Raw genomic sequence first — 27,525 nt, forward strand, 5'->3', positions numbered from 1 at the left:
TGTATAATATAGTTCATTGCATAATTTGACCAAACTAACCGTGTGGAATAGTATTTCGTGTGCCAGTCTGTGGTAAAATAAAAATGTTTTCTTCAGTCATTAATATATTCCTCAAGCTATATGTGCATTTGCTCAGAGATTTTCTAACTTTACAAATATAGAGATATCAATATAATTATAACTTTTTAATTTATATAATTGTTTTTTTCTGTTACTGTTAAATACATCCAACGAAAGATATAAAGGCTCTCACAGACACATTACCTGAGAATATCCAATTGAGGTCACGATGTGTGACATCAAAGTGAACTCTAGCAGGCTTATTACCACATTTCCTGCATGTGTCACTGCGTGTAACAGCCAGCAAACCCAGCCCCACACTCTACCTCGTGCGGTAATGGATTTTACTTTTTAAAAGCGGAAGGAAATATTTACCAGAGAGAGTCTTTTTAAACAAGTTATTCGCGGAACTGCTTTAATTCAACTTACCCCTTGCTTCATTCGGTTGTTTGAATTATTTATTCGCTTCATTACTTCTAGAAGAAACCGTACTGAACATATTTCATGGAGAGTTTGTTCCTACTATACAATATTTATTTTTGTAGGCCTCCTTTCTTAATGTTTTAGAAAAACTCTGTTATTTCATCACTGGTATGAAGTTATATTTTAATCTAATATACGATCAGTTTTTATCTAATATACAGTCCATATATGGAAGGCTTTTGAACCAAAATTAGGTATGAAACAATGCTTACATATTTTTTGGATATATTTACATTGTCATTAGCTAATTCAACTCATTTTGTTTAATTTATTTAATTGCTTATTGAATTTAGTATCTTCTATTTGTAAATATTTATTTTATCATAATATAAATCCACATTATTTATATTTATTTGGTTATATCAAGTTTTAGTATTATGCATTTACTGCAAAAATTGTGTATATCGTTATGTTACAATAAAAGTCTTTATTATTCTATTGGTGAAACATATCTATTATTCTATTGGTGAAACATACAGGGTGACAATTAAGTCTGGAACCTCTTTTTTAATTTTTGAACCACAATAGAAAGAAATACCAAAGTTCACACGTGCTTACTGGTGATAGTAACGCACACATCTGCCCAATTACCGACCGGATAATCCCTTTGGGGGACGGTCCACAAGGAGTCAGACAAAATTCTTAAATAGCAGCATATGTCAAGTTTGGTATCAAATTAAAGGTCTTACTTAGCAGAGTACAATGCCGCAAACCGGACTTCAAAAGGTGGATTCATTCAGTAGTTATAGCTATTTGAATTTTAAAACAATTGAACAATGTAAATTATTAAGTATTGTAAACACCAATTTGTAAGTACCTGTGAACATATATGTTTTTAGGTGTTGCTTTCTTTTCTGTTCAAATTGATTACACTCACATTATATTTACAGTTATTTAGTTGTTTACAGATTTATTCTAAAACAGGTGAATCGTTTATAACGTATACTCGATGTATAATAGATGGAGGGATGATCTTATAACGAAGGGCTTACAGAATAACTGAATGACTAGATTTACTGAAACTCCAAGAATTTTAGAGTCAATTTTGGAGGCAATGAATGTATCCATGATATCTGCAGAAGCATAAGTTGAAATTATAATATTTTATATGATATTGTTCCTTAACCACACAGTTTGAAAAATCAAGTATTGGTGAGTGATATATGTATGAACTCGATTTGGAATTATGTAGAAAATAGGTTCGAAATACTATAAAATGTTTTAATACTAATTTACACTGATGAATCTAATGCTGTCGTTGGAAACTAATGCAGATTCGTCGGAACAAATGTTGTGTTGTGATTTGTATAACCAGCAAGAAACATGCAACTCGTACTTGTTGATGTCGAGCGGGATAACTGGATTTGATCTAACCACCATGCAGCGGCGGAATCTCGATACTCACTGGAATATGCTTCCTCGATACTCCAAGGTTCCACCACTTTCTTATCCTTCACTCCATATCTGTCCTGTTACACAGGTGCTGCTGGTGTTCGCCAAGGATGACTCTACCTGCAACACTCTGGCTAATGCGGCGGAATCTCGATACTCACTGGAATATGCTTCCTCGATACTCCAAGGTTCCACCACTTTCTTATCCTTCACTTCTTATCTGTCCTGTTACACAGGTGCTGCTGGTGTTCGCCAAGGATGACTCTACCTGCAACACTCTGGCTAATGCGGCGGAATCTCGATACTCACTGGAATATGCTTCCTCGATACTCCAAGGTTCCACCACTTTCTTATCCATCACTCCGTATCTGTCCTGTTACACAGGTGCTGCTGGTGTTCGCCAAGGATGACTCTACCTGCAACACTCTGGCTAATGCGGCGGAATCTCGATACTCACTGGAATATGCTTCCTCGATACTCCAAGGTTCCACCACTTTCTTATCCTTCACTCCATATCTGTCCTGTTACACAGGTGCTGCTGGTGTTCGCCAAGGATGACTCTACCTGCAACACTCTGGCTAATGCGGCGGAATCTCGATACTCACTGGAATATGCTTCCTCGATACTCCAAGGTTCCACCACTTTCTTATCCTTCACTCCATATCTGTCCTGTTACACAGGTGCTGCTGGTGTTCGCCAAGGATGACTCTACCTGCAACACTCTGGCTAATGCGGCGGAATCTCGATACTCACTGGAATATGCTTCCTCGATACTCCAAGGTTCCACCACTTTCTTATCCTTCACTCCGTATCTGTCCTGTTACACAGGTGCTGCTGGTGTTCGCCAAGGATGACTCTACCTGCAACACTCTGGCTAATGCGGCGGAATCTCGATACTCACTGGAATATGCTTCCTCGATACTCCAAGGTTCCACCACTTTCTTATCCTTCACTCCATATCTGTCCTGTTACACAGGTGCTGCTGGTGTTCGCCAAGGATGACTCTACCTGCAACACTCTGGCTAATGCGGCGGAACACCTCGGCCTCCAGAGGGACATCGCCTCCACACTGGACCAGGCTCTTGAGTTTTATCAAGGACAGTCCTCATGGCCTCAAATTATCTTCATTGATATGCGATTCTCCTGGTTCAAAGGCGACCAAATATGCAGGTGATGTACTGGTTATTTTTATCAAAAATATATTATATTCGATGTACATCTTTTTACTTTTTACGTTTTTAAATTAGGTCTTTTGCATAATTTTACTACCGGCATGTTTCCGAAAGTCGTGACCTCGGTATTAGTGTTTGGAGGCGTGCGTATGATCTCAATAATTGATAGTCAAGCTCTTTATTGCATAGGCTTGGGTTACATGTATAACATGCGTCAATTACTCATATATTACAATTTTATCATCCATTCACCACCAAAATTCACGTACAACATACAATATTTCATTCACACATTTTCCTCTCATTCGCCCATTTTCCCACCTCCAGCGCAGGTGTTTTATCCCGATTCGCTGGTCTTCCAATTTTGTGCCTAAAACCCGTTGACATTATAAAATTCCTCCGGTGCTAAAAGCGTTTTAGACGGGGTTTGAGCGCTTTGGGACATTTTTGATCCAATGCGGCAGTTAGTTGATAAAATAAACAACCGCCTGCGACGGCAGGCTTTCATAAACCACAGTTCTGCGTTAGCCAGTTCGGTAGTTTACCCTGCGTCTGGTCTTGTTGTTTCAAAAATGTACATACTCGGCCGAGTCAAAGCTGCAAGTTTTTTAGGGAATCGTTTTTTATTCGAATTATTCGAATCGTATTTTTTAAATTTGAACAATTCCGTCTAGTGGTTGTTTGCATAGGTACTCCGTAGTACCATTCAGTTATTGCGGTCATTAGGAACCAAAGTTAATTTTCTGATGCATAGCATTTTAGGTTGATTCCTTATCGCTGTTCGGCGTGTCCCTCTAAGAGTATTACACGTTTATCGATGTTCCAGTTTGTAGCCATGTTTGGATTTCGGTTTTAATAAATTGGTTTCCATCAAATTGTTTTTGTAGCAATAACAGTTAATTTTGTGACCCTAATAAACAGTTTATGTGAGTTTAAATCATTTGCTTTCAACCAACACTCAGCTTCTGTTAACATGAGAGTTAATTGTATACACAATCCGTATAACTCGATAACTGAACCAGAAAAACATTTACGTAATACTGGATAAGGGGATTATAGTTCCACTCTGCCGCAGTGCTGCTATAAACACTCTGCTATACAAAGATAAAACATGACCGCGCGTTCTTTTTTCACACTAAACCAAAACCAGACAGTTCTTTTTCTCTTTCTTTGAATAGTAAGTTAGTTAACTAGTATAAAGAGAAAACTGGGCGTTCTATGTCACACCAAACCAAACCAGACAGTTCTTTTTCTCTTTCTTCGAATGATAAGTTAGTTAACATATGCAAAGAAAAAACATTACTGGGCATTCTTTTTCACACTAAACCGAACCATTCAATGTTCTTTCTCGTTCTTCGAATGATAAGTTAGTTCATTTTTTTTGTAAATACCGCACTACACTTGATCGTTAATATTATGATATTTTTCTACATCCGCATAATTTGTAGTATATATCAACGTAGGTAATATTTTTCATCATTCCTTGAATTATTGAATAGTATACTTAAGATGATAGAACCGCACACGGTGAAATAACGAACCAACGGTTAAATAAAGTAGAAGTAGAGTAGAAAAGAGTTTTAAAATGTGTATTGAATGTATTTATATTCTCAGTGACAGATAAAATTCTGTACCATCTTTAAATTATTCTATGTTAGAATAATTCCCGTATTCCTCGCAAAATCGTCATAGTACTGTTTCTCAAGAAGGAAGCAAATTCTTAATTGGGCTCCATACTGTTGCTCCATTGCTCCTACACTTACTATTACAAAAAACTAAAAATGGATTATTATTGGAAATTAGTTCCAAAGAAAAGTACATATTGTCGTTGATTTGTAGTTAACTAAGAGTTCTTCAAAGCCCGTAGAAAATGACATTGACAGAAAAACTGTTTTATAGGAAACTACTTTAAGGACTCTGCAATGACTCCTTTCTAGTTTTCTAGTAGTACCTGTTAAAGATTTTAACTAGCAATTACTGTTAAAGTTTTCTTAAAATGCACTCCAGAGATTGGTGGGATTTCTGGTGGATCTACAAATAGCAACCGAATGCGTAGAGCACTCCACATTTGCGATGATGAGCAGACGTAGAAGTCTAGATCACAAATAAAAAAGATAATAAAATTAAACTGTTCATCGCCATGTTTATACCAGCAAGAAGGGCCTTTAAGCATATCCAATGATGTTAAGGACACTGAGAATTTCAAAAAATATTTCAAAGCGACTCTACTTTTTCACAAAATTTTCTTGATTTTACATTTCCATTTGGTTATTACTGTTATTTACTTGGCTGTATTCACATGCTTTTCCTACAAGTAATTTTTCAAATTTCAAAACTTACGACTGTATTAATAAAATGTACGAGAACCGCCTTTATTAACCTTAAATATTTCCATTTAAACAATGAATCGTTAGTAAGACCTCTTAATAAAAAGAACGAAAAAGAGTGGTTCTTATCTGCGTAAAATAGTGTCGAAGTACACCACCGGGAGGGTATTTCCATTTACACAATGAATCGTTAGTAAGACCTCTTAATAGAAGGAACGAAAAAGAGTGGTTCTTATCTGCGTAAAATAGTGTCGAAGTACACCACCGGGAGGGTATTTCCATTTACACAATGAATCGTTAGTAAGACCTCTTAATAGAAGGAACGAAAAAGAGTGGTTCTTATCTGCGTAAAATAGTGTCGAAGTACACCACCGGGAGGGTATTTCCATTTACACAATGAATCGTTAGTAAGACCTCTTAATAGAAGGAACGAAAAAGAGTGGTTCTTATCTGCGTAAAATAGTGTCGAAGTACACCACCGGGAGGGTATTTCCATTTACACAATTAATCGTTAGTAAGACCTCTTAATATAAGGAACGAAAAAGAGTGGTTCTTATCTGCGTAAAATAGTGTCGAAGTACACCACCGGGAGGGTATTTCCATTTACACAATTAATCGTTAGTAAGACCTCTTAATAGAAGGAACGAAAAAGAGTGGTTCTTATCTGCGTAAAATAGTGTCGAAGTACACCACCGGGAGGGTATTTCCATTTACACAATGAATCGTTAGTAAGACCTCTTAATAGAAGGAACGAAAAAGAGTGGTTTCTTATCTGCGTAAAATAGTGTCGAAGTACACCACCGGGAGGGTATTTCCATTTACACAATTAATCGTTAGTAAGACCTCTTAATAGAAGGAACGAAAAAAGAGTGGTTCTTATCTGCGTAAAATAGTGTCGAAGTACACCACCGGGAGGGTATTTCCATTTACACAATTAATCGTTAGTAAGACCTCTTAATATAAGGAACGAAAAAGAGTGGTTCTTATCTGCGTAAAATAGTGTCGAAGTACACCACCGGGAGGGTATTTCCATTTACACAATTAATCGTTAGTAAGACCTCTTAATAGAAGGAACGAAAAAGAGTGGTTCTTATCTGCGTAAAATAGTGTCGAAGTACACCACCGGGAGGGTATTTCCATTTACACAATGAATCGTTAGTAAGACCTCTTAATAGAAGGAACGAAAAAGAGTGGTTCTTATCTGCGTAAAAATAGTGTCGAAGTACACCACCGGGAGGGTATTTCCATTTACACAATGAATCGTTAGTAAGACCTCTTAATAGAAGGAACGAAAAAGAGTGGTTCTTATCTGCGTAAAATAGTGTCGAAGTACACCACCGGGAGGGTATTTCCATTTACACAATTAATCGTTAGTAAGACCTCTTAATAGAAGGAACGAAAAAGAGTGGTTCTTATCTGCGTAAAATAGTGTCGAAGTACACCACCGGGAGGGTATTTCCATTTACACAATTAATCGTTAGTAAGACCTCTTAATAGAAGGAACGAAAAAGAGTGGTTCTTATCTGCGTAAAATAGTGTCGAAGTACACCACCGGGAGGGTATTTCCATTTACACAATTAATCGTTAGTAAGACCTCTTAATAGAAGGAACGAAAAAGAGTGGTTCTTATCTGCGTAAAATAGTGTCGAAGTACACCACCGGGAGGGTATATTTCCATTTACACAATTAATCGTTAGTAAGACCTCTTAATAGAAGGAACGAAAAAGAGTGGTTCTTATCTGCGTAAAATAGTGTCGAAGTACACCACCGGGAGGGTATTTCCATTTACACAATTAATCGTTAGTAAGACCTCTTAATAGAAGGAACGAAAAAGAGTGGTTCTTATCTGCGTAAAATAGTGTCGAAGTACACCACCGGAGGGTATTTCCATTTACACAATTAATCGTTAGTAAGACCTCTTAATAGAAGGAACGAAAAAGAGTGGTTCTTATCTGCGTAAAATAGTGTCGAAGTACACCACCGGGAGGCTATTTCCATTTACACAATTAATCGTTAGTAAGTACGTTAGTAAGACACAATGAATCTAATAATAGAAGGAACGAAAAAGAGTGGTTCTTATCTGCGTAAAATAGTGTCGAAGTACACCACCGGGAGGGTATTTCCATTTACACAATGAATCGTTAGTAAGACCTCTTAATAGAAGGAACGAAAAAGAGTGGTTCTTATCTGCGTAAAATAGTGTCGAAGTACACCACCGGGAGGGTATTTCCATTTACACAATGAATCGTTAGTAAGACCTCTTAATAGAAGGAACGAAAAAGAGTGGTTCTTATCTGCGTAAAATAGTGTCGAAGTACACCACCGGGAGGGTATTTCCATTTACACAATGAATCGTTAGTAAGACCTCTTAATAGAAGGAACGAAAAAGAGTGGTTCTTATCTGCGTAAAATAGTGTCGAAGTACACCACCGGGAGGGTATTTCCATTTACACAATTAATCGTTAGTAAGACCTCTTAATAGAAGGAACGAAAAAGAGTGGTTCTTATCTGCGTAAAATAGTGTCGAAGTACACCACCGGGAGGGTATTTCCATTTACACAATTAATCGTTAGTAAGACCTCTTAATATAAGGAACGAAAAAGAGTGGTTCTTATCTGCGTAAAATAGTGTCGAAGTACACCACCGGGAGGGTATTTCCATTTACACAATGAATCGTTAGTAAGACCTCTTAATAGAAGGAACGAAAAAGAGTGGTTCTTATCTGCGTAAAATAGTGTCGAAGTACACCACCGGGAGGGTATTTCCATTTACACAATGAATCGTTAGTAAGACCTCTTAATAGAAGGAACGAAAAAGAGTGGTTCTTATCTGCGTAAAATAGTGTCGAAGTACACCACCGGGAGGGTATTTCCATTTACACAATGAATCGTTAGTAAGACCTCTTAATAGAAGGAACGAAAAAGAGTGGTTCTTATCTGCGTAAAATAGTGTCGAAGTACACCACCGGGAGGGTATTTCCATTTACACAATGAATCGTTAGTAAGACCTCTTAATAGAAGGAACGAAAAAGAGTGGTTCTTATCTGCGTAAAATAGTGTCGAAGTACACCACCGGGAGGGTATTTCCATTTACACAATGAATCGTTAGTAAGACCTCTTAATAGAAGGAACGAAAAAGAGTGGTTCTTATCTGCGTAAAATAGTGTCGAAGTACACCACCGGGAGGGTATTTCCATTTACACAATGAATCGTTAGTAAGACCTCTTAATAGAAGGAACGAAAAAGAGTGGTTCTTATCTGCGTAAAATAGTGTCGAAGTACACCACCGGGAGGGTATTTCCATTTACACAATTAATCGTTAGTAAGACCTCTTAATAGAAGGAACGAAAAAGAGTGGTTCTTATCTGCGTAAAATAGTGTCGAAGTACACCACCGGGAGGGTATTTCCATTTACACACAATGAATCGTTAGTAAGACCTCTTAATAGAAGGAACGAAAAAGAGTGGTTCTCATCTGCGTAAAATAGTGTCGAAGTACACCACCGGGAGGGTATTTCCATTTACACAATGAATCGTTAGTAAGACCTCTTAATAGAAGGAACGAAAAAGAGTGGTTCTTATCTGCGTAAAATAGTGTCGAAGTACACCACCGGGAGGGTATTTCCATTTACACAATTAATCGTTAGTAAGACCTCTTAATAGAAGGAACGAAAAAGAGTGGTTCTTATCTGCGTAAAATAGTGTCGAAGTACACCACCGGGAGGGTATTTCCATTTACACAATTAATCGTTAGTAAGACCTCTTAATAGAAGGAACGAAAAAGAGTGGTTCTCATCTGCGTAAAATAGTGTCGAAGTACACCACCGGGAGGGTATTTCCATTTACACAATGAATCGTTAGTAAGACCTCTTAATAGAAGGAACGAAAAAGAGTGGTTCTCATCTGCGTAAAATAGTGTCGAAGTACACCACCGGGAGGGTATTTCCATTTACACAATTAATCGTTAGTAAGACCTCTTAATAGAAGGAACGAAAAAGAGTGGTTCTCATCTGCGTAAAATAGTGTCGAAGTACACCACCGGGAGGGTATTTCCATTTACACAATGAATCGTTAGTAAGACCTCTTAATAGAAGGAACGAAAAAGAGTGGTTCTTATCTGCGTAAAATAGTGTCGAAGTACACCACCGGGAGGGTATTTCCATTTACACAATGAATCGTTAGTAAGACCTCTTATATAAGGAACGAAAAAGAGTGGTTCTTATCTGCGTAAAATAGTGTCGAAGTACACCACCGGGAGGGTATTTCCATTTACACAATGAATCGTTAGTAAGACCTCTTAATATAAGGAACGAAAAAGAGTGGTTCTTATCTGCGTAAAATAGTGTCGAAGTACACCACCGGGAGGGTATTTCCATTTACACAATTAATCGTTAGTAAGACCTCTTAATAGAAGGAACGAAAAAGAGTGGTTCTTATCTGCGTAAAATAGTGTCGAAGTACACCACCGGGAGGGTATTTCCATTTACACAATTAATCGTTAGTAAGACCTCTTAATACGGTGCGTAAAATAGTGTCGAAGAGTATTTCCATTTACACAATGAATCGTTAGTAAGACCTCTTAATAGAAGGAACGAAAAAGAGTGGTTCTCATCTGCGTAAAATAGTGTCGAAGTACACCACCGGGAGGCTATTTCAATACGGTGCTGTAATAATATATACACTGAAAGCCCATAACATGGAATTTCTGTTCATGAATGGCTCAGAGGTAGTCGCTACGTTGTATGGAATACTATCAGATCTGCTGCTTTACACGTTCGATTTAGTCAGCTTCCAGCAATCTGAAATTACCCAACAGCACGCTCAGCTTAGGGCCTTTTATTCATAGTTCTATTGCCAACTAAACTGTTGGCACCAGAGTTTTACACGTATTGTATAATGTTTTAACTTGGTAAAGCACTCAAATCCAGTTACTTAGCAGTTAATTACCCAACAGCACGCGCAGCTTAGGGCCTTTTATTCATAGTTCTATTGCCAACTAAACTGTTGGCACCAGAGTTTTACACATATTGTATAATGTTTTAACTTGGTAAAGCACTCAAATCCGGTTACTTAGCAGTTAATTACCCAACAGCACGCGCAGCTTTGGGCCTTTTATTCATAGTTATATTGCCAACTAAACTGTTGGCACCAGAGTTTTACACATATTGTATAATGTTTTAACTTGGTAAAGCACTCAAATCCGGTTACTTAGCAGTTAATTAACCGTCATTTACTTAGGTTAATAGCAACATAGTTGCTCGTTATTAAACATTTTAATAACGATGTTTTTGTTATTTAGTAAATAAAAACCTAATTACAAGAGGAAATTACTTGCCCCACATCTCAGAAATGAGGCCGCTGGGTCTAATACCCAACAAACAGTTTTTTGTCATACAATGATTTAAAGTGTGTTGGCTTTTGAAACTGTTTGTACATTTTACAAATCTAATGCGATTAATAATACTTTACCTCCACGACACCTTGGTATTTTAGTTTAAGGAAACAAGGGTGATTAAAATTTGTCTTTCTATTTAGACTTGACCAATTAACTAACCCATCCTAAAACTGAGTTATAATAAGTATAAATAATAGTAACTGAGTATAAATAATACTCACTATTTAAAGACAGTTTGTTGAAAATCCAGTAAGAGTATTCCAAACGTATTCTAAGAGCTATAATTTGTCTATATTTGAACAGCTGGGTTTGCCTCTTCATTTGATTACACGCTGACACAGAAAATCCTTCAGGTGGAGGTCCACCATGTTTTTCTCAAGTATCACTCAAGTATGCACCATTACACTAACTATTATAAAAGTAAATAATTGCTCTAATAAATATTTGTACTGAAATAAATTTGTTACAATGGCCAAATCTACCTTTAAATTAAGACAATAATGAACGTTTCAAATAATTCTATTTATATATATTTTATTCACATAATATTTGTGATACGAGTCAGACTCCCCTGTTTTGTGAAATTTATCAAAATAATAGTGCTGTATTCAAAATTATAATGTATTTCTCTGTCACTTCTATCCGTGTAATTCTATAAAGTAACACATACAGTGTTCACGAAATAAACTATTAAAGCAATAAAGTTTATAACTGTAGTGTTGGTTAGTGATAAGAAGCTTCTGTGTTAAAACTGCTGACTAGATAGATCCAGAAATGTTTTAAATTGAGCTGCAAACATAATACTATTACAGTAAGTGGATTCCGTAGATGGAGCAATGTTATGATATTACCTGGGTAAACGACGGTGCATGGTGGTTTAGTCGATCAGCGTTGTAAACTTGATTGCAGCCTCTTTGAACGATGTTAGTATATGTTTGCTTAACTAGATCCCTTGCCCTTGTAGACTTAACCTTCGTGGAATTGGGATGTTCTAAACCGCTATTCAATCAATCACGCTGAACTATGTTTAAAAACCTAATTTAATACATATATAATATTTTTAATTCTTTATTCCATGGCTTCCGACAAAATAATTCATAAAATGGAAACAAATCACAATTGAATGAAATAAATAATAAGTGAAAATAGGAATGTTATTGTTTGTTATTGGTTTTAAAAGTGCATATACATAAGCCTGTCCCATACCATCAGATATGTCGCATTTCAAATCTATACGTTGAGTTGCCGTTGAAACGTTTTAGAAGAAATATCTCCCTCGTTCATGGGTCTTTGTGGCATACGATCGGCTAAGCACTCATTTTTTGGAATTATGTACACAAAACAAATTATCCAAATCTGCTGACATCTTCCGGTCGGGCTTTAGTCTTAAATATGAAAAATCTTCATTTTCGTGATAATGTTTTTAATTATTGAATAAAATACTTTCTTAATGTAATATTTTGTCTTTAATAGGGCCTAAAAATATTGAGTTAAAATTTGGTTTAGATCATTTGAAGTCTTCTGGTCGCTCATAGGGCCTAAAATTTGCCAATAATTGAAAATTTTACATTTTTGCCGATTCTTTTAAAAGTAACTATTTCTTTTTGCGAGCTATGGATGTATGTTTTGCATGGGAGAAAAAAACTTACGTTTCTCGTCATGTATGTCTATGTTTTTCACATGCTTTTAAAGTAGAATATCAGTTTTCTACTGCTATATTGTATTGTAACGTAAACAAACCGTTATATAAACAGCTGATCTGAACTAACAAAAGTTGACGTTATTTAAAACTCTGTTACGTGAGATTAAAACGGGTATATAAACCACAATAACGTACAACATTATATGATAAGGAACATAACGAAGCGCTTCTCTAATATAGTATTGTTATACAACGATTTCTTTTGTAATTTTTCGATCATTTTACTCATATTATTATTATAAATATCCGAAATATCGCCCTCTCTGGATCTATCCCTGCTTCTGCAAGACTTTCTTTGGTTATGGAATTAATGGTTAGGTTACTTCAGCTTAAAAACTGTCAAAATTTACAAAATCAATTCATAGTTTGCTATTAGAAGCAATCGTTGCCAAAAGAATAAAATATATGTTAAAATACTGATGTGAGTAACTCTTCGAACTACTAGTTTGTTTATTAATGAATTCTACGAAAAATTTATTAAATTACTGCATCATTTAATAGCAGCATTTAAAACCCATTGGATTCTACATTAAATTATGGCACGGTTAATTCTTATTCCAATTCACTACTAGTCCATACGAGAAGGGTTAAAAATAAATTGATTAGATCTTTTCTAGCTAACAAAGCCGTATTGTAATTTAATCCTGGAAGAACATTAGTCTTTATGTTGATTATAATTATTACCTTTACTTAATTAAATTAGCCCTAGATTACATTCACTTAAAAAATAAATTACTTCCGAGACGAGTTTTCACAGCGCTCAGCAGCGTGCGTGTGCGTGTGGAGTGGTTGCTTGAAAGTAATGTTCCATTCATGGGTTGAGTCACTGTCGATGTGCGATATTATCTCGTCGTCACTGATTTCTGCAATCAATGGGGGAGAAGGTAATTCGTAGTCCATCAAGTTAATCATTTCCGTGTATTCGTATGCATTATTTTGATTTTTGATGACGTGGATGTTCTGACTTTTTCCTTCTTGTATCTATCTGCCTTGCCTCCAGAATTCTTCGAAGTCCGAGTTCTCTTCTGTGTCTTGTCATCTTGAGTCATAGCTAACAGTAAATATTATGGGTGGGCGATAAACTATTTCGTTCTATTACAGAGTCGATAACTTGAAGCAAAGGTTTTGTCATATGCCTGGTAGATTGTACTTCTTGGTAAACAAGTTTCGGATCGTCTGTAAAGTGTTTACTTCTTTATATAGTAAACCACATTGGCATGTATGATTTCAATAGAAATAAAACTAGTTTGTGAAGGTCACGTGAGGGTGTTTTTCACTTATGTACAATCTGAGAGTGGAGATGAGCGTCAAAATCGTTCGCCCCAGCTAGGCGAGTGACGTTGTCTGGCTTGCTGCCAAACGAGGTGCACGAAGTTTCTAACCGTTGCGTGACTGGGAAGTGTTGGCTGAACTTGATTATTTTTCGACCTTGTTATATCAGTTCGTGTGAAAAAAATACTACGGATGCTTCATTTAAATACTAGTTATATATAAAATACCAAAAATGTGTAAAAATTCGACATTTCCAAAACAAAGAAAACACTAGAAAAGGGCCAACAGAACAATAAAAAATTGCGCATCATTGTTAGTCTGATGACCATCGTATGAATTGGGATGAAGCTAACATATTACATCGGGACCCTAATTTTTCAAAAGTAAATTAATTGAGTCTTCATACATTAAATTGGCAAACAAACCGATTAGCCAACTATCAACATTAAAAACTAAAGTATCAAACAGATTAAAGTTTTGTAATGACCCATGTGGAGTCACAGTATGGTTTTGAGAAGTCCATCTAGAATAAACTAATAATAAAAAAGACCTACTGCCGTCCCTCCTTTTTGCCGTCATCTTGTTTCTGCCGTGACGATCGCCATTTACCATTGGCATCTGGTCAGTTTTATATATTCTGTAGTTCAGTTTTAATAATTAGTGTTTAGTTTTTATTAAGGGCGTGTTTTAGAGTTAGTGTGCATGGAATAGAAACACAACATGGTGGTTGTGGTTCCTTACTTACGTCACAGCATTCCGGTATGTTTTTGTTACCTTACCTAGATTGGAGTAATGCATTAGTTTAAAAGAAATAAGATTGCAGATATCGAAACGTAGTTGCTGATTGTGTTTATGACGATGACAAATGTCACAATCCTTCCATCGACGAAAACAAACTTAAGAAAAAGAATCAATGTTTACCATTGTTTTTAATTTATTATTTTATCGTATAATTCGCACGTTTTCCGTGCCATTACCACATTTAAATTAAAAATGTGGTTTTTTCGTCCCATCTGAATGTGCAACTGCTAATAAATCCACAGAGAACAAGTAGATGTGCAATAGTACCCTATCAGGGGAACGATACCTTGCGAAGTATGATGTTAACTCCGGCTTCCTTGAGTTGTTACAACATGTCATGAAACAGGTATCATGTCATATGGGACAAGAAGAGTGAGAAACTATGAAATCTGCTATGTGCTACATTGAACGAGAAGCCTCTTACGCTGTGTCTGTTCTGTATGCATATATCTTGCCTTAATAGTGTCTGACAAGTGACAATATCGTTGTACCTAGTAATCTGTTAAAGGATCACGTTGGTACTTTCCCATGGTCTCTTTACTATGTCAATAAACTTGTCGAGTTTTTACTCTCTGTTTACTTGAAATGCGACAGTACATCTTTCCACTCCGTTGGTTAAAATTTACATCGAGTTAAGACAGAAATACGTAACATTTGAGTTGGTACGCTTAGTCAAGATGGAACTTGTCAGACCTTTAACGTAATATTTACACAGTTACACAAAAATGGAGAATCTGGAGTGATTGTGTTTTACTCAGTTAGATTGACTAAAACAGAATCCGGTATAAATTTTAATCCATTGGCTGTCAGTTTTCTATAACACATCAAAAAGCGAATTTGAATGTTTTATTTGCTTTAAAGACTGGCATTCCATAAGTGAACTATGCTGCCGGATTTGGATTTAAAATACCCTTTTTTCTTTTTTTAGTCCAAATTAAAACTTTATTCAAGAATCCAGTTACAGCTGAATTATTCACGGTTTTAACAGTTTATTAATAGCGTATCGGGTTCGATTCTCGACGTGAACAATAAATATTTGTGGGTTTGCCTGTAAAAACATATGCTCAACTGAAAATTCCATGGGCGTAGAAACCCCCCCCCCCCCAAATGGATAATGATGCTGAAATGTATAATTTCATACTAAAAAAGTGAAAAAATTACAGGTTTAAATTACCTCGTGAATTTCTTTGATATTAAACGAAGGCTCAAGTGGTAGCATAATGAGATGTCAGATGCAATACATTTTAAATGGTTTCATTTTCATATTATCCAATATTCTCTCAGAATTTTCGTTATTTAACTTTCTCTAAAAGCTATATTAACAAACAACTGTTATATTTTACGCATAACAAGAAAATAGCAGTAAAATTACTCTTACTATTACACAACATAAAATTACTTTTTTTTGTTATATCAACGATCAAGTTTCCTGTTAACAAGATGTCAGATGCAATACATTTTAAATGGTTTCATTTTTCATAACATCTAATGTTCCTTAGACAGTTAATTTTTCAACTTTCTCTACACGCTATATTCACAGAAAATTATTAAATTTGTTATAAAATTATGAGTTTTATTCTTTGCACTACTGATAATACAAAAACCCAGAAAAATCCAATGGTGAGCGAAGCAAGCAAAGGTTTTTCTTGTCGTTCTATCCATATTGAAGATTGATTGCAATACTGACAGATTTAATTGAATCTGTGTGATCTTATCGGGATTTTAAAGCAGTCAATCACAGTGGGATTGGTGAGAGACTTATATGAACGGAATAAATGAAGTTTTACTGACATAAATGAGAAAATTCACAATTTATCCACGTTTTCCTACAACTTAATCGAAATTTGCAAATTTAATTGTGTTACACATTTTTTGACACACTTGGAAGACTGTGAATGAATGAATGAAAAATGCTTTTATTAAAGAGGCGGGGACTTTTAATGGGACTGTGTTTGACATAAAAAGTATTATAGCTATAACAGAATTAAATATATTCTATTATACCGACGAGTAAGGTTTGGTTGTGCGTTGTACTAAAAATATTAAAAACACCATTATTTGCTCACTGATACACTGGCATATGTGACGAATTTCAAACAATAGTTTCATTTTATTTAAAAAAATATTTTATATTACGATACTTTGAAATTTGAATGTCCCTTACATTGATAAGATTAGATTGAGATCTTTGAGACTTTTCCCTAAGAAACATTCGAAATCAAGTTTAATTGCTGAAAATATACATTTTTCAAGTATCCATAAAACATTTAGATCAAATAAATATTAATATTTTTTTAAATGCACTCACAACGTGGTAAAATATGCATTACAGTATTCAATTTTAAAATTCACCATATAAGGGAAGGAGAATGAAGTGCCAAAATTAGGTATACTTAGCTTTTGTAACTGGCTAAAAATATCAAATTTGTCAGAAATGAAGGAACTGAATGAAATTCGTGTGTTTTTTACATCTCAACTTTATATATTTTTTTATATGAGGGAAACAGAGAAATTATATCACCTATAATGTCATTTATCTCAGAAACTGTAAAAAAACCATAAATTGATGGCAATATATAAAAGGTATATTTGGAGACTTGAATCTAGAAAACGTAAACTATAAATCGTTACCATAAAACTTCTGATAAATCACGTATAAATCAAGATAGGGTTTATCTTAATGAGCATCAGCATGGCCTCAGGGAGGTTTAAGGGGCTTGGGTTTCGAGTGACAGCAATCTGCTGGTTATATTCTTACCTGGTAGACAGACTACAGGTGACTGGAGTGGGTGCTGGGCTGTCTTCCCCGGAGCTGAAAACTTGAGGTGTACCTCAGGGCAGTTGTTTGGGGCCAGTCCTGTTCACGCTCTATACATCATACATAGATGGCTGTGTCACTCATTGTGCCACCCATGTGTATGAAGATGATTTGAAATTTAATCTTTCTTATGAGCCCAATTTAGTGGATGTTGCTATTTTGGAGGCTAACTCGGACCCTAATAGTGTAAAATTGTGGTCTGTCAAACATAGCCTCAAGCTGAATATTAGAAAGTGTTCAGTGCTCCATGTAGTAGCACCTCGTGTGCTGCAACTTGTAAGGGAGAACTCTGAGTAAGTAATGCTTGATGGCGAGAGCCTGTAATGGAAGTAATGGAGTCAGTGAAAACTCTTGGGAGTGTTGCCCGACAGCGATCTTTCAATCACAGATCACGTGACTTCTGTCTGCCAGCTCGCTCTGGGGAGGTGAAGGGGGCTGTACCGGTTCAGATCCTTGCTACCTCAGACTGCCAAGTTGCAGCTTATCAACACTCTTATTCCGGTGTTCTACCCAGGGGGCATAGCATTTTAAAAGAGGACTCTAAGCGTATACAAAAATGCAAAACACTGCATTTTGTTTTGATTATAATTTAATTAAGCGAGACAGTGTATCCGCCCATCGTACAGCAGCCAATCTGATGCCTATCGTGGCTGTGTTTAGAACACTGACATGCTGCATGGTTCATAAGACCCTGACACTTGGGAAGCCGTTGGACCAGTATGAGAGGCTCTTGTTCCAACACCTTACATGAGACCCGTCAAAGCAAAAGACTCCACTTTCCAGCAGTTCGCCTTGAGCTGAGGAGGAGGGTCGTTGGTTATTTCGGACTGGCATGGAACAGCACCCTCACCTTTGACTTTAGGTCACTGGCTTCGTCTAATTATAAAAATAGACTAAAGCAGTAGTTTAGCGGGAATATGTGTTGTTTTTTTATCAACTGAATCTGTTGTTAGAAACATTTGAGTAGTTAATTGACGTAGTGTATTTTTAAGAAACATTTAGCTGTAATAATTATATTACTAACGTAGCTTGCTTGACTAGAGTTATTTTGAAAACCAGAAAGGCATTTTTATTTATTTATCTATAGGGAAATGCCGTTACTCTGCCTCGTTGAGTCTGGTCCAGAGAATGTAGGTGACACATTTTACTTATAACTTGATATATCAACTAACCCACCTTCAACGTGGTGGCGAGTATCCATGACATCCAATAATGTTCAAAAGTTCTGTACCATGCCCATTTTCCATTTTATCACAACTTTGTGACTGGTAAAGGACGCAGGGAAAGTTGAGATGACTTCATCAATTACATATCACGTTCTTACGTTCAGCAATAGATGCGGCTGCAGAAAGATATATTTCCTGCACCTCCCAGGCTATCTCACGTGAAAGTGGACTAGCTGATATGTCACCGTTCCTACTCGTCTCGTTACGGGACTTCCTGTATTACTTCATCAGTTACATATCACGTTCTTAGGTTCAGCAATAGATGCGGCTGCAAAAAGATATATTTCCTGCACCTCCCAGGCTATCTCACGTGAAAGTGGACTAGCTGATATGTCACCGTTCCTACTCGTCTCGTTACGGTACTTCCTGTATTACTTCATCAGTTACATATCACGTTCTTAGGTTCAGCAATAGATGCGGCTCAAAAAGATATATTTACTGCATCTCCCAGGCTATCTCACGTGAAAGTGGACTAGCTGATATGTCACCGTTCTTACTCGTCTCGTTACGGGACTTCCTGTATTACTTCATCAGTTACATATCACGTTCTTAGGTTCAGCAATAGATGCGGCTGCAAAAAGATATATTTACTGCATCTCCCAGGCTATCTCACGTGAAAGTGGACTAGCTGATATGTCACCGTTCCTACTCGTCTCGTTACGGGACTTCCTGTTCCGATGTTTCTAGGAACGGATTATGTGGTCTCGGCAATTCCCTATTAGTTACGGTCAAAAGCTAACGTTTATAATGTAACTTTACTTACGGAAGACGATCTAGAACTTCGAATTTCACACCGATAAACCGAAGCTTTTAACTCATGTTGTTGATTTCCCTGTCTTAATTGCTTAACTCAGGGCGTAAACTCAACAGTAGCTGTGACAGCCTAACTAGGCCTTAGCATAGGAGCCACAAAATTCGTGAAGCTGACATACACACAGTACCTGTGACAGCCTGACTGGGCCGCGGCATAGGAGCCACAAAATTAGTGACACGCCGTCATACAGTATACAAATGGTAGCTATAACAGCCTAATTAGGCCTTGCATAGGAGCCACAAAATTCGTGGTTACACATACACACAATACCTGTGACAGCCTGACTGTGCCGCGGCATAGGAACCACAAAATTAGTGACACGCCGTCATACAGTATACAAATGGTAGCTATAACAGCCTAACTAGGCCTTAGCATAGGAGACACAAAATTCGTGAAGCTGACATACACACAGTACCTGTGACAGCCTGACTGGGCCGCGGCATAGGAGCCACAAAATTAGTGACACGCCGTCATACAGTATACAAATGGTAGCTATAACAGCCTAATTAGGCCTTGCATAGGAGCCACAAAATTCGTGGTTACACATACACACAATACCTGTGACAGCCTGACTGTGCCGCGGCATAGGAACCACAAAATTAGTGACACGCCGTCATACAGTATACAAATGGTAGCTATAACAGCCTAACTAGGCCTTAGCATAGGAGCCACAAAATTCGTGAAGCTGACATACACACAGTACCTGTGACAGCCTGACTGGGCCGCGGCATAGGAGCCACAAAATTAGTGACACGCCGTCATACAGTATACAAATGGTAGCTATAACAGCCTAATTAGGCCTTAGCTTAGGAGCCACAAAATTCGTGGTTACACATACACACAATACCTGTGACAGCCTGACTGTGCCGCGGCATAGGAACCACAAAATATGAATTCGAAACTGATAGCGGATGCTGTGACCATATGTGATCTTTAAAAATATTAGTTATTGATAATTAAAATAATGAACTAAAATAAAATTTGGTTAGTTCAAAATCTTTGATAGATTGAACTTTTTTCCCGATCCCTTGGTTTTTCTATACAATAATAATAATACAGTCTGCATTATTCTACATTAAAATATGGAACTTGTTATTGGTTCCTTGGGCTTTAAATTATCGAACTATCGATGTTTTACCGTTACTTTATGTTTTATAAGATTGTAATTAAAAATAATTATTTTATGTTCCACGTTACCTGAATGTTGTCAATACTGTTTTTAAATGCCACCACCATAATACAAAATATTTTATGGGTCTATCAAGTTACCAACTATGTATTAAAGATATTTGTGCTATAACGTATTTGTTTCGTTCTAATATTTTAGAAATGACCGTGTTCACGGTAATGACGTCATAAGAGATTGCAGTAAGTGCGCCACGATGTTTAGTGACTGTGTTCGTGTTCATCGTGGCGTGATATAATATTTACGTAAACAACTAATTAATGTCTGTGCAGTAATTACTAATTAGCTATATTTTTCTGGAAAGTGTTATTCACTAGTGGAAAATTCTTTTAATAAACAAATTATGGGTTATTTAGTTATTCTTTGAGAAATAGGAAGTTTTGTCACCGTACATTGAAATCGTGTTTTAATAATACCTTCGAGAACAGTCAGTAAGGTAAAAGATTTTACATATAATTCAATTAGTAATAAAATTCCCATTATTTTATAAAACTCATTGTTGGCACTATTTTCATGTATGTTGAATTTCTTTTATTAAAGCGAAAACTACACTTAGATGAATTAAATTTAAAATTAATTTCTTTGTGCTATACTGTTAGATAATTGTGTTGTATTTATATATAATATAGTTAATTTGTGTTTCAGGTCGCTACGCGCCGTCAAGAGGACCCATCATATTATTTTTGTAGGCGTTTGTAAAAAAAGGTAATAGTTTTCAATTTTTGATCCATAGACATAAGAATTTACAGAACACTCTGTACGAAATTTCAATTGATATCAGCTTTCTTTATTTATTTAAATCTACTTAATTTTACTTGACACTTTAAATAAATAAGATTCTGAACATCTATGAATTCCTGAAATTTATAATTTCCTGGTATATTTTTATTTATATCTAAATAAATAACATTTTCAAGTAATAATTTCATTCACATTTAATATTATGAGATATTTAATTGTTTCGTAAAAGAACAATTAATTATTTTAGGTCATGAGTTTTGCAATGAAACAGGTGAGAACACTCTCATGAGAGTATGGAGAAGTATATAACGCAGTTGTGAAGTCACCCGTAGAAGTGCAAACAAATAGCACTCAATATTTGTTCGTGCATAAATATCACTCTCCATCTTCACGTTTATGAGGATAATATTTGTTCCTAGCTTTATTCCTAAATAATGTTAGTTTTGGTCTAGCCCTTGTTCACTGGATATGACTTTTCAACAGCGAGGGCGATATTTTTCACGATTTGAATTGTGATCGAAATTTGTCGACGCGATTTAAACTAGAACCTTGATGATAATAGAAAATTAGTATTAATTATAACATTATATGCTGTGTGAAGTATGAAATAATACGAAAGTAAATATGATCAATTCATAATAATTTTAATATCTAATACCTAAACAACCTAATTTTTTGGTGTAGGGCAGCATATTTAAAAATTAAATAAATCACCAAGAGCCATAAATATAATGTGTTTCAATCTTTCACAATAATCAAAATTTTCTATATACACAGATCTCATTGTTGAAACATGTCTTAAAAACTGAGATTATTATACATTTATCTCCAGCAAGTGGACAGCCCTTAATTCCAAATAGTTGTATATGTCTTATGTGGTTTTTATGTAATCTCTCTTTTCTACTCCCCTCTAACTCACTTCTCTTCCTCTCTCTTTCTTTCCTTTCGGAAGAGTTCTACAATATTCCTCTCTTGTTTATTCCTCTTCCACTTTTCCTTTTCATTTCTCTTCAAATTTATGGATAATTTTACATGAATCTGATTATTGTAATTATTCAAGATTTGTGTCACAGTCCCTTTTAGTATATACTAACCACGTCAAAAGCATTTATAACCGTTCAAGGGAACTTTTACACTAGTTAGCTAAGCGTTTAACACAGTTCCTTCAGCCAGTTGCTGATAAACGAAAATCTTTGATGACTTTGATGGTTAAAACTGATAGTGAAACTCTACTTCTTCTACCTCTTCAGTGGCCTTGAAAATGGCACACCTGGGGTTTCAGTTTATGCCTAGCATGCCTTACTTTATTTATATTAATCTTATGGGTAAAAATGTTTTTGACGAGAAAAATACTAAAAAAAATTATTAAACAGAGTATATTGTAAAGCATAATCATATGAAATATTCCAGTAACTTATAAACACGTCAAGAAATTACTTTATTGGACAGTTTGGTTTCAGACAAACCTTTAAAATTTAGTACCATTTTCATAGCAAGTTAAACGTAACGTTTAAGGGCTTTTACTAGGTCTTTTGACTGGGATTGTTGATTAAAATCAGTATGGTTCCTTCTGCTCCTTATGCATGGTAGTTTAAAATATTCTAAAACTCACTTTCCTTTCTGCGTGTTAAGTAAAATATCAATTTTAAACTAACTTTGCGGAGACCTAGAGTTTTGAGATTTGGATAATAAGAGATCAGAAATGACAAACAATACTGTAATACGCAATTTACTAATTTACTTAATGAACACTCGTATATACCGATGTGAGCGGTTGACAATTTCTATGATTTGGTTCTTGGAACAAAGGGAAAACGTAGGTCACCTGGAAATCAATGGATTTTTATCATTGAATAATCTCAATGTCTCATGTGAGTTTAACGTTCTTGTGATAGACTAGTGCGGATTTCCTATGTGACGCCATCTCACATTAATAAAAGATCATAATTTTGTATTCCAATGACCAGGAAAGGTACCAGGCCTACTACGTACAATGCTAACATATCACGCATTCGCACCGAAGTACTAAGATAGTCTGGTGTTATTGGAAATTTGATTAGGCCGACTCTCATCGCACACGCTCAATACATACGTAGGGCACGCCAGATTAACTCGCTACACAATACACAATACAAATTAAGTGACTCATCTCACGTTTTTCGCGATTAAATTTACAAATATACGAGTTTTTAAGCGTTAATGGGATTTGATCATTTTTCAGATAAAACATGGTTTCAAATCTAAGGTGCTATCAATATTTATTCTACACTTAATTAGAGGTTTGTTTTTTCATGTTTAAACGTGTTTTATAAAAAATTATTATGTCTTACTAAATAAACATTTACCACAGAAATAAAAAATTATATCTTATTTTTATTTTGACTCTTAAAGTGCGACGTATATTTTAAACTTTGTGTTTTACAAAACAACTTTACTAGTATTTTTTTTTAAATTGTTTGTTAAAATTATTTTTAAACCTATACAAATTGTATAACAAGTTGAAAATAAACATTTGAATATCTGTTTTAAATGTCAGTTAAAATGCGCATATTAGTGTATATTTGAAATTTAATAATTCATTATCGTATCTCATTGGTAGCAGTGACCTACCTTAGCTAAAGCTAAATAGCAAGCAGGAGGCTAAACCGGCCGATGATTCCCTGCCCCTCCCCTCCAAACTACAATATTTTATAGTGAGTAATTGGTTTCTATTAACGCAAAGGAAAAACTAGGGACAGATAACTAATGTTATATATTCACTGATGGATGCGAGAAAATAATTATTGTTTAGAATCTTTCGTAACAAAATAATGATCCATTTTTTTATAAAAACATCCAATAATAGTAAATCTTGCATTAGGTACATTGAGGTCAAAGTTTGCTAAAATACTAAAAACGGGATTTTCTTTGCTAATTAAAATAAACAGCAAACAAAGTAAATTTCAGTTAATGAAAAATCTAATATTTATTTTTAGACTTGTATTATTTTAATTAGATTTAATATTTCACTTCCCAATGGTGATAAAGGTTCTAAAACACTATATCACAGGATATTTCAGTTTATTTTATTTATTTATAGTCTAAATATTACATACATAACATATATAACTATAGCTAAATATATAATACTAGTAAGTAATCTAATAGAAAATTAGTAAAACCAAGTGTTAATTAAAATTTGCCGCTTTACCTAATCTGTACGTTTCCAAAAAATTCTGTTAATCATTAAGTGTACGCTGCTTTAATTAATGAAGTATATTTAAAACTTTATATTTCAGTATCCATTTATTCACAGAAGTTTTAACCTATCAACTTTAAATTCTTTTCATTTGTGCCAAAAATGGGCAATATGGTTACTTTAAGATGGTGCAATTGATTTTTAGCGTTTGTATTCAATAATTTTTTATTATTATTATTATATTACCTGCATAAAATTGCTATTTAAATGATAAACGATTAAATAAAATGGCAGCCTTTAATAATTGTTTTCTGAAGGAAATTTCAGTTTTTCTAAGTAAAAAACATGTTTCTCACTCCAGTAATATTTCATGCACATGCGCTGAAAAATCCATATTCTTCAGCCTTATTCATATCTTCAGCCTCTTTCTTTAGGCCTCTGAAGAATTATAAAACATTCTTTCCTGCGTTTAGAGACCTGGTTTCAAAGGACTGAGACCAAAATTGTCTTCAAAAATTAAAAATTATTTTCCAATTGTTAACTGATCACCTATATACATTCCTCTCAGGTACATATTTAACTCCAAAATGACAATTTTCCAACAGTACTTACATTTTTTTAAAGTTTTTTACTGGTGATGGAAGGTTAGAAAGGATACCAAAATTTCAGATATTTGCCATCGTTATAGTTATAAAATGTATATCACAGCATTTCGAGAATCAGAATCTATCCTCTTCATCAGGTGGAGGAGGTATTAAAGTAAAGTATTGAAATATGTACCCAACTGTCGAGTCATGTGCGAGTCACATTAAGTGAGCAAATGTGGACTGTGAAGCGGGCATTGCCCTCGGGTCTAGTAATAATTCCACAATATGTGTTGCACCATTAAAACACAAAGGCTCAGTATTAATAAAATGTGTATGCGGTAGCGCTGGTAAATGGCAACACAAACGTGTTTAGTACTTGTTTATGGAGCTGCAAAGCGTGTGTGTCGTTCCTTAAGCCCAGATTCCTAGCGCGGATTACAAGAAAATATGAGCGCACGTTTTCCACAACGCCAGCTCATAAACAACACACTATAAAAACGTTCTCGTGGAGCGTTTAAATAATGAACCTTTAATACTTAAATGCAAATATCTAAGCATTTTCGTTCATCCAAATACTTTGTAACATATATTTTGATGATTTCTTAATGAGCGGATACAACGGTGTATCGAAAGATCCAACAGAACAAAACGAACAGAACTGATCGTAACTTGTTTCCGGATAAGTGAAAATTGATTATTGATATCTCAATACCAGGGACGTGACTAGGGTAATATAACCGTCTTCCATAGAAGTCTTAAACATTTACAAATATAAGTATTACACCAATCCAACTTATTCGAATACAGCAGTTAAATGTTTCACTTTGAATTTGGCCTATTTAATCTATTTAAATTTGGATTTATTTCATAACCTCCTCGCCTGGGGAAAGCTAAGTCCTAATTGCGGTACTGCTCAAAGCGTTCTTTTTTATAAATAAAATGAATACTGTATATTCATTCATTCGTGGTACTCTTTATACAAAGTTTCAAGTCATCATTGCACTTTTCACAACTTTGATGGGCTTTAACCTTTTGTCACCAATGTCACTAGAATTCTTCCTTTAGACCAAGAAGAATTTATCTATAAAGCTTCAAGTTTGTAGTACCTTGCTGGCCTTTAACCTTTTTTCACCAATATCAATAGAGTTCTTCCTTTGGACCAAGAGGAATTTATGTATAAAGTTTCAAGTTGGAACTTGCTGGCCTTTCACCTTTTCTCGCCAATATCACAAAAGTTCTTCCTTTGGACCAAAAGGAATTTATGTATGAAGTTTCAAATTGGAACTTGCTGGCCTTTTACCTTTTGTCACCAATATCAATAGAGTTCTTCCTTTGGACCAAGAGGACTTTATGTATAAAGTTTCAAGTTGTATCTTGCTGGCCTTTTACCTTTTGTCACCAATATCAATAGAGTTCTTCCTTTGGACCAAGAGGAATTTATGTATGAAGTTTCAGGTTGGGACTAGCTGGCCTTTTACCTTTTGTCACCAATACCAATAGAGTTCTTCCTTTGGACAAAGAGGAATTTATGTATAACGTTACAAGTTGGAACTTGCTGGCCTTTTACCTTTTGTCACCAATATCAATAGAGTTCTTCCTTTGGACCAAGAGGACTTTATGTATAAAGTTTCAAGTTGTATCTTGCTGGCCTTTTACCTTTTGTCACCAATATCAATAGAGTTCTTCCTTTGGACCAAGAGGAATTTATGTATGAAGTTTCAGGTTGGGACTAGCTGGCCTTTTACCTTTTGTCACCAATATCAATAGAGTTCTTCCTTTGGACCAAGAGGAATTTATGTATGAAGTTTCAGGTTGGGACTAGCTGGCCTTTTACCTTTTGTCACCAATATCAATAGAGTTCTTCCTTTGGACCAAGAGGACTTTATGTATAAAGTTTCAAGTTGTATCTTGCTGGCCTTTTACCTTTTGTCACCAATATCAATAGAGTTCTTCCTTTGGACCAAGAGGAATTTATGTATGAAGTTTCAGGTTGGGACTAGCTGGCCTTTTACCTTTTGTCACCAATACCAATAGAGTTCTTCCTTTGGACAAAGAGGAATTTATGTATAACGTTACAAGTTGGAACTTGCTGGCCTTTTACCTTTTGTCACCAATATCAATAGAGTTCTTCCTTTGGACCAAGAGGAATTTATGTATAAAGTTTCAAGTTGGAACTTGCTGGCCTTTTACCTTTTGTCACCAATATCAATAGAGTTCTTCCTTTGGACCAAGAGGAATTTGTGTACATAGTTCCATGTTGGAATTTGCTGGCCTTTTACCTTTTGTCACCAATATCAATAGAGTTCTTCCTTTGGACCAAGAGGAATTTATGTAGTTTCAAGTTGGAACTTGCTGGCCTTTTACCTTCTGTCA

General features: G+C 35.4%; 1 protein-coding gene across 1 annotated transcript in view; it reads left to right on the forward strand.

The window, feature by feature from the left end:
• The window catches only part of LOC124355514 (high affinity cAMP-specific and IBMX-insensitive 3',5'-cyclic phosphodiesterase 8), a 586,103-nt gene that overhangs the window by 461,846 nt on the left and 96,732 nt on the right, over nt 1-27,525 (forward strand). The window contains exons 8-9 of the mRNA XM_046806676.1: nt 2,912-3,105; nt 21,292-21,351. Coding sequence (XP_046662632.1) covers nt 2,912-3,105; nt 21,292-21,351 — 254 coding nt within the window. The remainder of the gene's footprint in view (nt 1-2,911; nt 3,106-21,291; nt 21,352-27,525) is intronic.

The sequence above is a fragment of the Homalodisca vitripennis genome, chromosome 2 (assembly GCF_021130785.1).
Source record: "Homalodisca vitripennis isolate AUS2020 chromosome 2, UT_GWSS_2.1, whole genome shotgun sequence".
Lineage (NCBI taxonomy): Eukaryota > Metazoa > Arthropoda > Insecta > Hemiptera > Cicadellidae > Homalodisca > Homalodisca vitripennis.